The sequence below is a fragment of the Hypanus sabinus genome, chromosome 16, assembly GCF_030144855.1.
Source record: "Hypanus sabinus isolate sHypSab1 chromosome 16, sHypSab1.hap1, whole genome shotgun sequence".
Lineage (NCBI taxonomy): Eukaryota > Metazoa > Chordata > Chondrichthyes > Myliobatiformes > Dasyatidae > Hypanus > Hypanus sabinus.
In genome coordinates this window covers 49,948,887-49,961,571 of record NC_082721.1, presented here as the reverse complement: position 1 = coordinate 49,961,571, position 12,685 = coordinate 49,948,887, and the positions used below count along the sequence as shown (strand labels likewise).

General features: G+C 40.3%; 1 protein-coding gene across 1 annotated transcript in view; it reads right to left on the bottom strand.

Moving 5' to 3' along the window:
• c16h19orf44 (chromosome 16 C19orf44 homolog) overlaps positions 1-12,685 on the bottom strand; it is a 44,045-nt gene that overhangs the window by 26,953 nt on the left and 4,407 nt on the right. Inside the window, exon 3 of the mRNA XM_059991709.1 lies at positions 5,683-6,396. Within this exon, the coding sequence (XP_059847692.1) occupies positions 5,683-6,390 (708 nt within the window). The 5' untranslated portion in view covers positions 6,391-6,396. The remainder of the gene's footprint in view (positions 1-5,682; positions 6,397-12,685) is intronic.

The following is a 12,685-nucleotide window of genomic DNA, read 5'->3' as shown; positions in this document are numbered from 1 at the left end:
TTTTATATTTCTAGGGATAAAAATAATAAGCTCTTTGCTTCCCAACTTAGAGCAGTTAGAGCTAAAAGACAAATTTTAAAGATTCGTAAAAACAATGGAGATATAGTAACTATGAGGAGGTTAATAACACTTTAAGATTTTTACTCCGATCTTTATAGATCTCAATTTCAATTTCCTGCAGATTCCTCCAAAATGGAAGCATTTTTACATAAGATTAAATTACCACAAATTTCTGATGAAGATCAACAGATTCTTGATGCTCTAATTACCGAGTATGAAATTCAGAAAGCTATTTTATCAATGCAATCAGGTAAAGCTCCCAAACTTGATGGTTACTTGGTGGGATTTTTCAAAATATTTGAAAGATTCTGTATCTTTTGGAAATATTTCATGAATCCTTTCAGAAGGGTAATTTACCTTCTTTTTATGAAGCATCTATTTCCTTAATTCTTAAAAAAGGTAAAGACCCTGTTGAATGCTCATCATATAGACCTATTTCACTATTAAATGTGGATGCAAAAATTCTTTCTAAAATAATGGTTAACCACTTGGAAAACATTTTAATTAAAATCATCTCTTTATTAAAGGCCGTTACTCTTTCTCTAATGTTTGAAGATTGATGAACATTATTTATTCACCATTATCTAAGCAACCTCAATGTGTTATCTCTCTTGATGTGGAATTGATGTAGAAAAGGCATTCGATAGAGTTGAGCGGCCATACTTGTTCAAAGTATTAGAAAAATTTGATTTTGGTAATAATTTTAATAGATGGATTCAAAAGATCTATAAGAACCCTAATGTCATGGTCATTACTAACAATTACAGGCCGCCTTTCTTTTCACTTTCTCGTGGTACTAGACAGGAATATCCATTAAGCCCTTTATTATTTAATCCTGTATTGGAGCCTTTAGCTATAACATTACGGAAGGCCAAAAACATTCATGGTATTTCTATAAATGGAAGCATACATAAGATTTCTCTTTATGCAGATGATCTTTTGATTTTTATTTCGAGGCTTGAGGAATCAATTCCTAATCTTTTGGATACACAAAGATTTTGGAAAATTTTCAGGATATAAACTTAATTTGAATAAAAGTGAATTGTTTCCATTAAATGCTCCTGTAGTACATATAATGATATTCCTTTTAGAATTGTTAATATATTTAGATATTTAGGTAGTATAATTACTAAAAAATAAAGATCTTTATAAAGTTAATATAGTTCCTCTAGCAGACTCCATGAAATTACTATTTTCTAGATGGAATCCACTAACTCTTTCTCTAATAGGTCATATCCATGCTGTGAAAATGATGATTTTACCTAGATTTTTATATATTTTCCAAAATATACCTATCTTTTTAACTAAAATTTTTTTGATCAAATTGACTCTCTTTTATTTCTTCCTTTATTTGGAACAATAAGAGACCAAGAATTAACAAGTATCATTTACAAAAATCTAAAAAAGATGGTGGACTTGCACTTCCTAATTTAAGACTATTATTGGGCTGTGAATATCAGACAATTATGTTTTTTGTTATACTGGCTCGATAAGAACCAAAAACCATTATGGGTTGATTTGGAATTAAAAGCTGTTAAACAATTTCATTTAACTTCAATATTAGGAGCTCCATTACCTTTACAGCTCTCTAAAATTCCAAATTTAAATCTTACCCAGTTATTACACAATCTTTATGGATTTGGATTCAGTTTTGGAATTTTTAAAATTTTAAACAATTTAAGTTGTCTAGTTTTTTTTATATCAAAACTTTTCATTTAAGCCTTCAATAATCGACCCCAGTTTTCTCCTTTGGAAAAATAAAGGGATCCGTTTTTTTACAGATTTATTCTGTGATGGTCGATTGATGACTTTTGAAGAGTTAATTAATACTCTCTAACTCATACACATTTTTTGCAATATTTTCAGGTTAGACAGTTTTTACATAGTTTCCATATTTACAAGAATCTGATTTGTTGGATACCATTTTGAAATTGAATCCATTAGTGAAAGGTTCCATTAGCAGAATTTATAATTTACTTTTGTTACATAAAGAGAACCTATCACTAAAGATTAAACAAGATTGGGAGAGAGAACTTAATATGACCTTTGTTAATGAAGATTGGGTTCGAATTTTGAAAAACGTAAATTCTTCTTCTATATGTGCTAATCACTGTTTAATTCAATTAAAAATTGTCCATTGTTATTATTTAACAAAGGAGAGACTATCTAAAATATTTCCTAGTAAAGACAACTACTGCGATAGATGTAAAACTGAAGTAGCTACTTTGTTATATGTTCTGGTCATGTTCTTCAGTAAAATCATTTTGGAAATCTTTATTTTCTACAATTTCTAAAGCTCTGAAAATTAATTTACAACCTAACAGATTGACTGTTCTATTTGGAATAGTTCCGCATCATATTCAGGGTATTTCATCTTCAGATCAACATGTAATTGCATTTGTTACATTGTTGGCAAGAAGGGTTATTTTATTAAAATGGAAAGATATCTCTTCCCCTACATTAATTGAATGGTTTTCTCAGGTAATGTTATGTCTCAGCTTGGAAAAAAAAATTAGAAGTAGAACTTTTGAACCCCAATTTGATTTTGAGAGAAGATGGGGTTCTTTTGCCAAATATTACCATTTAATTTGAATTATTCTATATGGTTTCCTTCCAATTTTATCTTTTTTTTAAAAATGGGAATTGGCATTTAATGACTTTCTTTTATATATCTAGATGATGGTTAAATATATTGCTTCCGGGGGTTGATTCCTAATGGGTTTTTTTTGTAGTTAATGGGTTTTTTTTCCCTAGTTAGATGGGGTTCTTTTTTTTCCTTCTGTTTTCTATATATAAAAATTATTTTTCATTTTTATGTATTATGATTAGTTTTCTTTTCTTCAGCTCTATTAATTGTATACATATTAATTTGTTGGTTTTGTATTATTCTATAGTTGTAGAAAATTATGTTTTAATAAAAAGATTCTAAAAATGGAAAATGAACTATCCTATCAACCTGTGCAGTGACCTTGAGGGATGTATGGATTTGAACCCCAAGGTCCCTCTGTTCATCCACACTCTTAAGTAACTGACCGATAAGCCTGTACTCAGTCTTCTGGTTTGTCCTTCCAAAATGCATCACTTCACACTTATCCAGATTGAACTCCATCTGCCACTTTTCTGCCCAACGCAGCATCCTGTCCATATCCTCTTGTAACCTTCGACAACCTACAGCTCCACCCACAACTCCTCCAATCTTCGTGTCATCCGCAAATTTACTTACCCATTCTTCTGCCTCTACATCCAGGTCATTTATAAAAATCACAAAGGGCAGGGGTCCCAGGACAGATCCTTGTGGCACTCCACTAGTCACCGTCTTCCAGGCAGAATACTTTCTTTCCATTACTACCCTCTGTTTTCTTCCTGTAAGCCAATTTTTTATCTAAACAGCCAAGGTTCCACTAATCCCATATCTGATGACTTTCTGGATAAGTCTCTCATGGGGGACCTTGTCAAATGCCTTGCTATGTAGACCACATCCACTGCCCTACCCTCATCAATTTCTTTTGTTACCTCTTCAAAAAACTCAATTAGGCTCTTGAGGCATGATCTTCCCTTCACAAAGCCATGTTGACTATCCTTGAGCAGACTGTACTTCTCCAAATGCTCGTAAATCCTATCCTTAAGAATACTTTCCAAAAGTTTGCAGACCACCAACGTAAGACTCACCGGTCTATATTTCGCCTTACTATCTTTTTTAAACAAGGGAACTACATTGGCCATTCCCAATCCTCTAGCACCTTCCCTGCAGCCAAAGAGATCAAAGATCATAGCTGCTGCTCCAGTGCTCTCTTCTCTCACTTCCCACAGCAACCAGGGGTATATCATGTTCAGCCCTGGGGACTTATAAATCTTGATGTTTTTAAGAAGATCCAACACTTCTTCCTTAATCTCCACATTGTCCAGCACACAGGCCTGTTCTATTTCGACCTCACCCTGATCAAGGTCCTTTTCACAAAGTATTCATTTAGGACCTCCCTAACTCCCTAACATGTGCCTTCAGGCACATGTTGCCTTCTTTATCCTTTAGTCTTCATTCTTGTCATCCTTCTGTTCTTCATATGCACATAGAATGCCTTGGGGTTCTTCTTAATCTTACATGCCAAGGCCTTCTCATGCCCCCTTCGAGCTCTCCTATGTCCTTTCTTAAGCTCCTTCCTGTGGAAGGAGATATCACAGACCCTGGCACCAGGGAGGCAACAAATCATCCGGGATTCTTGATCTCTCTCACATAACCTCTTATCTGCCCCCCTAACTAGTGAATTCCCTATCACTACTGCTCTCCTCTTTTCTCTCCTTCCTTTCTGAGCTCAGGGTCCAGTCTCAGTGCCAGAGACGCGACCACTACAACATGTCCCTGGTAGGTTGTCCCTACTAACAGTATCCAAAACAGTATACCTATTGTTTACGGGAATGGCCACAGGGGTGCTCTGCTCTTTCTGTCTATTTCCTTTCCCTCTCCTGACAGTCACCCAGTTAACTGTCTCCTGACTTTTAGGAGTGACTGTCTCCTTGAAACTCCGATCTATTACGCAGTTCATCCAGCTCCAGCTCCCTAACTCAGCTTGACAGCAGCTGTAGCTGGATGCACTTTTTGCAGGTGTACTCATCAGAGACAATTGTGCTGTCCCTGACTTCCCACATCCTACAATTGGAGCACTGGACTGCCTCCATTACCAACTCCTAAGTTAATTAAATTAATGAAAGAAACTTACCCGGCCTTACCTCACTGGGAGCAAGTTCGTCCTCTGCTTCTTTTTGCCAAAACTTCTCAAGCCAAAGCCTCAAAGCTCCACTCCTTCACTGGCCCACTCACTCACTGGCCGCTCTGCTTGAGCTACCCCTCTTTTTATTTGTTTGGGCTTTCCAATTTTTGATTGCTCAATCAGCTACTTTCTGCTGAGTCTGAGCTATTCAAATCTTGATCAACTTGATTGCACAATCCAACTGCCAAAACCTCTCAAGCCAAAGCCTCAAACTTCCACTCCTTCACTGGCCGCTCACCACTGTTCTAAAATTTTCATCATTGAATTCAAATACTGCCATTCTCTCACCTCTGTAAACTCTTTCAACCCTAAAATTCTCAGTCAATCTGTACTTCTCCAATTCTTATTTCCCATGCATTTCCAACATCTTTTCCTCCACCACTGGTTGCTTTGCTTTTACTTACCACCAAAAGTTCTCCATTCTTTTCTTTCACAACCCCCCCTTAAATCCTACCTCTTTAAGCAAACCTATGATAACATGCCCTAATACTAGTTCATTCTTCCTAATATTTCTTTATTTACTTTTATTTAGAGATACAGCACAGTAAAAAGCCATACTGCCCAATTACACCCATGTGACCAATTAAACTACATACCCATATGTCTTTGAAATATTGGAAGAAAGTTATAAACATTGGTGGAATTGAACCTGGGTCACTGGTACTGTAATAGTGTTACACTATTGTGACATCCTATGCTCTTAGTGAAGAAGGCCCTCTGCTTTTACCAGATCCATTGGTAGCTTAGTTTCTCATTTTGATATGGCACTGGAGATAGGTTTTGGAAATGCTTCCTGCATTAGAAACAAGATAAAAATGTACACAGGCAGTGAAATAATACTATGTGTATACACTACCTGTTTGTGCAATTTGGAACCATGTGGTGGGGTTCTTTGTGATCTTTTAGTATGTTCACTTTCAGAGAGTTCTAGGGAGCCTTCCAACATCTTTTTCATTTCTTCTTCATCACTATCAATTGTGCCCACTTTGACTGGAGTGTTAAGTTGTGCTTGAAGATCTTTTATTGAAGATTCTGCTTTATTCTGAACCTTTGCATTAAACTCTTGTTTCACTGCAGTATCTATCACTCTCCTCAGAAACCTGCTCCCTCGTCCACTTAGCTCAGTACTTGATTTGGGAGAAAGTTGCTCATCATCAGACACCTGTACATTATCATCAGCATTGATCTGATGTTTATTCAGCTTTCTGTTCGTTATTTCATGTTCCACTTGGGCCAATCTGGCCAGCACAGCATTAGAGGATCTGAACCTTCCTGATGCAGCATTAAGGCTTCTTGAGTCTGCTTCATCAGCCTTCTTCAATGCACAGTTGCTTACTTTCAGACTCTGTGATGCTGTTGATTTGGCTGCTTTCTTCAAGAATCTACTAGAAGTCAATAGCTGCTTACAGATACCTTCTGGTTTTATAGCAGCTGCAGTTTTTGCATATTGTCTTCTTTTCCATTTACTTTCCATGGTATCCACTATGGAAGGATTGCTCAGGTAACCAATTTCATTGTTGAAAGGACTGCCCATTAGGGCACTGTTTTGCTTACAGACAGTCATATAGTCCTGTAAATATCAGAGTAACAGATTAGAATATAGTTCTCAAAAAGAAAGTGCACAGATTCAAGCAAGTCCAGAGGTCAAATTTATTACAACAGTTAACAGTTACAACTTTCTATCCCAGATGAACTAAGGGTAAAAGCTTCAAAAGGAAATTAAAAGAGATGTTGCTGGAAGTATTCCGCAGATCCAGCAACATCTGTGAAAGGAGAAACAAAGTCCATGATCTTTTGTGAAAATTGGAAATAGAACATGTTTTAAATTGCAGAGAAGTGGGTGGTGCAAAGAGGAAAGAGTAGAGAGAACAGGCAGCACCTATGGAGAGACAAAAACTGGTTTAATACTAAGGCTTTCATCAGATCTGGAAAATAATGACATAAAAAAGCCAGTTATCTGAAATTGCTGTATTCAAACTCAAGTTCCAATGGCTGTGACACCCATAGATGATGCAAAATTATTAACACCCTGATGGGGTTGATGTTGAACTGATGTGACAGTGGAGTCTAGTCCTAGGGATCCTAGACCCTTCACACAATAAAGGGTGGGCCATTCAGTACAATGATGAGAATATTTTTTCATTGAGGCAAGTCAGATTGAAGGCGGAGCTTAGGAGAGGATTAATGGCACCTAATGGCAACTCCTTTGTTTGCATCTTCAGAAACAGCTCTATTTCCATCTTTATTATCTGCTTATCCCTTTCAGGGTTCTTTTGAGTCCCTGACCTGGAGTTACATGGTGGCGGTGGTTCTTTGTGGGAATGGGACCCGCTCTCAGGGTTTCACAACTGGCCGTTGTTCGGCACGCCAAGAGCTCAGCCTGAGAGCTCCGCTCACCTTCGAAGGACTGAGATTCCGTGGCTCTGGAGATTGGGGGGGGGGGGGGTGGTAATCAGAGGTCGGTGTCCGGGCAGGATATCGGTATATTGTGGGAGGTGGAAGATCTAAGGCTGTGTGCCCAGAGATCCAAGATCTTTCTGCACAGAGCTTGGAAAAAGCGATGCAACAGACTTTAAACACCGTAAACCAGCAAGTTGTTTAAAATGTCTCCTCTCTTGCTGTAAAACGGAGACACATCTTTCTCTCTTATTAGGGAGAGAGGGAGTCTGTGGTATGTCAAATGCTGGGTGAACAAAATAGACTTTCAAGTATTGCAAGTCTGTGTCTTTGCTGTTGCCCACGCTCGAGTGCTTGGTGGCGGGTGCCGATGCTTTTTTTGCCAGTTGGGGGAGGGGGATTGTTGCTTGCTGCTGCTTACGCGCAGGAGTGAGGGGAGCTTGGGGGGGGACTTCAGAGTTCTAATATTTAACTGTCATCCATTCTTTGGGGGCACTCCTCTCTTTTCATGGATGGTTGCAAAGAAAAAGCATTTCAGGATGTATATTGTATTCATTTCTCTGACATTAAATGTACCTTTGAAACCTTTGAATATTACACAATTCTCTACACACTAAAGTTGTGGACGTTCACTAGGTACGTCCTAGACAGAAATAGAATTTAGATATTAAAGATGTCAACCGAAATGGATTTAATGCAGGAAAGTAGCACTAGGGTTAAATATTAGCCATTTTCTTGTGAACTGGTCACTTATTCATTATTTGAATTTTCCATTGCTGAGTCTATTACATCCAGAGCCCCAAATACAGCACAGGTTGATGCTTCACTTTGAAGCTATGTTTTGTTCCCTGGAGAGTGGAAAAAGAGCTAAGAGACAGGTATTACAACCCTTGCATTTACATGGGAAGGTGTTGTGAGAAGGGGATGTTGAAAGAATGAACCAGGGAACAGTGACTTTGAAATACTGAAAGGGGTTGTAACTGGTAGTGAAATCACATTGAAGGTGGCAGAAATTACAAAGGATGATCTGGTAATTCACCTGGTGAGGTAGTAGATAAAGTCATATTCTTTCTCTGGGTCAAAGGCGAGGGACTGAGAATACAAGTGTAGGAAATATGATAGACATAGTTAATAATCCTGTCAACTATAGTGAAGCAAAAGCCATGGCTAAAGATAAAGGAAGGATTTTTGAAAGTGTATAACGAAGAGTGGTCACAGGAGCCTTTGGACTCGAGATGAATATTTATTCTAAATTATCATTGGAGATGGAATAAGGTCTAGAAAGGTAAGAGTTAGAAATGAGCCATCAGAAAATGAGAGACAGCTGGAAAATAGCAACAAAGTTATTGAAACTTTCAAGTTCTATGAGGAATTGTGCAAGCTTTGAGAGGAAATCTGAAATTTCATCAAAAAGGGTGAAGTGAAGAAAAAATGGAGGAGGGATTTAAAGAATGAGTAATTGATTGACAGAACTTACATGTGGGATAACACAAAATCCACAGGCTAGGGAATGAGGAATAACCTAAGACAATCCATACACTTAAATGGGGGGGGGGGGGGGGAAGTTATGTATTACAAGTATTAGAACAGCACGGAACAGTACAAGCCCTTCAGCCACATGTGCTGGTCTATACAAACCTACTCCACAATCAAGATAATCCTTCACTCATACACAAGCTAATACCCTCCATTTTTCCTACATCTACGTAGCAATTCAAGTCTCTTAAATGTCCCTATTGCTTCAGTGTTAACTACCACAACCAGCAGTGTGTTCCAGGTACTCATCAATCTCTGCAAATAAAACCTACCTCTGACATCTCTCCTATGCTTTTCTCCACTCACTTTAAATTGATGTCTTTGGGTATTGACCATTGCTACCCTGGGAAAAAGGCACTGATTGTTCGTGCTTTCTACACCTCTCACAATCTAATACACCTTTATCAAGTCACCTCTCATTGTCCTTCACTCCAAAGAGAAAAGCCCTAGCTCCAAGAAACTTTCTTCATAAGGCAGATCAGGCAGAATTAGGCAGAATCCTGGTAAATTTTCTCTGCACTCACTCTAAAGCTTCCACATCCTGTAGCACACAAGCTTTTCCACTTTTACCTGGGAGGTTAGAGAGCACACTGTTTGCTGGCTCCTGTAGGGATTTGTCTACAAGCCCACCTTTTGCCATGGCATGATTGCCAAAGGCCTGCAGTGCATTCAGTTAGACCCCACTGACTCTGTATTCCACTACATAGATGATGTGCTGCTACAGGGATCCTTGTAGGAGGTACTGAGGCAGGCCCTAGAAAAGGTGGTCACCTCTCTACAAGAACAGAGTTGGTCCACCAACCCCGATAAAATACAGGACCCCAGCCAGAATGTTATATTCTTGGGCATACAGTAGCATTCTGGGCAGTGGGAGAAAACAGATCAGCCTAGGTGCATGAGCTTGGGTGCTGCCGTCCCCACCTCCAAAGAGGAAATGCAGTGCTTTGTGGAGCTCACAGGGTATTGGCGTCAGCACATCCCTACCTAATGATGATGTTGCGCCTCCTGTACCAGATCTCCCAGTAAAGAACCCCTTCCAAAGGGGTTGCAAGCAGCAGGATGCCTTTGAAACTGCCAAGGAACGGTAGAGCAGGCCCACCCTGGACCTCTAGACAGAGATAGGTGCCATTCGGGCTGCAGATTTCAGCTACCCTCAGGATAGCTGAGAGGAGCCTGTGGCAGGTGATGAAGAATTGCATTTCATTGGGTTTTGGACAAAAATCTTTCCTGAGGCACTGACCCACTTCACCCCCTTCAAGAGGCAGCTGTTGACATGCTTCTAGGCTCTCTTGGCCACAGAAAAGCAGATTGTTTCTGAGTCAGTCATGCTGCAACCATACTTCCCTATCATGCAGTGGGTAAAGTATCAATGTAACCCATCGAGAGGGCCATGCCCAGCTGCCCTTGCATTTTCAAATGGAGGTGCTACATTGTAGACAGGATAGAGAAGAGTCCCAATGGGATAGGCTGCTTCCATGAGTAGCTTATAGCTCTCCCTGATAACGACCACGACATCCCCATTGAGTTTCTCACCATCAAATCCTCACTCATACAGTGAGATAAACCAGGGGTCCCCAAACTTTTTTGCACCACGGACTGGTTTAATATTGACAATATTCTTATGGACTGGTCAACGGGGGGTGGGGGGGGGGTGTTATTCACGACCGGAATATAGATGAAAAGTCACTTCCAAGTGGCTAATACACTCAATTTCATTTCCAAAAGGGTTTATCTAACAAATTTAATATTAAACACACAGCGCATATTTTCCTCACATTAATATAGTGATAGGTCAATTATACGTCACTTATAAGTCAATAGCATCATAACATTTTAAGTCACGTTTGGATAGTAAACACAGTGCATATTTTCCTCATATGAACATATAAAATCACTGCAACACACCAATATCGCTGAGTCAGTGGGAGCCCTGGGCTTGTTTCCCTGCAACAAGATGGTCCCATCAAGGGGTGATGGGAGACAGCGTTACTCGAAGGGGGTTCCTTATGCCCAGTCTATTCCGCAATTTAGTTTTCATTGCATTCACTGCAGAAAACCCTGCTTCGCAGAGATATGATGTTAGAAATGGAAGCAGCGTTTTCAGTGCTTTCGTGGCTATCTCAGGATATTCAGCCTTGACTTTGATCCAGAATACCGCCAGAAATGTTATGTCAAACATACTTTTCAGCCCACCATCATTTGCAAGCTCGAGGAGTTGATCTTCTTCCTGCGCTGACATGGATGATTCACCGAGGACATTCACAAATGGGTCACGGACCCATTCCTTTGCATGTCTTGGGTCATTTGCCGTTGGGAAGTAAGGCTTGAATTCTGTCAACAGTGAAGATAGGTGATCGCACACCAGCTGTGAGAAGGACGGTGCAGCCTCAGTCTCTCCCAAAATCCCAGCTAATGTTGGGAACATGTCAAATATGCCCCTGTCCACTTGCTGACCCACAGTTCCAGCTTGGCTTTGAAATCAGACACTTCATCTGCCAACTTGAAGACGGTTGTCATTCTCCCCTGAAGTGACAAATTGAGTTCATTGAGCAGGTTGAAGATGTCACGCAGATAAGCGAGTTTTGCTATCCACTCCTCATCACATGGTGACTCGTTAAGCCGTTCCAGCAGCTGTGCTATATCATCGATTCTCCTTGAAACTGTGGTAGCTGAAAGAGAAACCTGTGCCATCTTGTTAGCTGCAGCTTCTCCCAACATTTCATGGCACATGTCTTTGGCAGCAGGCAGAATCAATTCTTCACCAACAGTGAAAGGCTTCTTAGCCTTAGCAATATGGCTAGCCACTAAGTACGACACTCTCAGAGCAGCAGCATTTGTGGAGGTGGTGGCTCTTAGCACTTGCTTCTGTCCCACTTGCTCATGTTTTTTTCCCACTCAAAAAACTCAACAGGTTTGTCTTTAAGTGCAGAGTGCTTGGACTCAAGGTCCCAAAGCAGTTTTGAGGGTTTCATTGCCTTATCAGACGGCTTGTCTCCACATATCACACACAGGGGACTTGGAGCGTGCAAGTCACTGGTCACATTAAAGCTATATTTTATGCATGACTCGTCATATTTTTCGTTGAAGTAAGCTTTCTTTGTTTTTGCAGTCTTGGCCTCAGCTGTCTCTGTGTTATCATCATCGTTAGGCCTTTTATGTCCCTATCACCTCCTCCAAAGAAACTCTCAAGCAACATTTGTTTTTTACTCATTGAGTACTTGTAGGTTAATGACCGACTGATGACCTCGCATGCATTGAAGTTCAACAGTGGACGTGACAGGGAATGAGGCTGACTCGTATCGTTTCATATAACCAGATCATATCATTCCCTCACAGCCCAGTAGCACATGCTTTGTGGCCTGGTACCGGTCCGTGGCCCGGTGGTTGGGGACCACTGAGGTAAACCCTAGGAGGTCTTGATCAGACCTGGCAGCAAGTCTGGTTTTCAGACAGCTCCAACCATTGGTGGAACAGTAAACAATGATGGAAGACTGCTGCTCTTCACCTTGTATCAGGGAGTGTTGTTACCCAGGAGGGAAGGGGGGATCTAACAGATTGGCTGAGCTGATGGCTGCAACCTTGTACCTCAAGAAGGTGACAGAACCTGTGAGGAGCAGTGGCTAATGGCATGGTATTGTGGATGTCTTATTGTTCTGGGCAGAACTGCGATGTGCACAGGTCACCCCCCTGGGAGGATGCACATCAACACCCTATCACAGTCTACCATGTGGATCCTGTCACTACAGAGGCTATACATAATGTTGCTGTTGATTGAGAGACACTGATTTTTCCAAGGACAGGGACCATGGGTGCCTGATGATATGGACACACTAGAAGAACAGGGGAGGGAGAGATGGGGAGGAGCAAAGAAATAGACAGAAGCTTGAGGGGTGGCGTTGATGTTTGGTGAGCCCAGGACAGCAGCT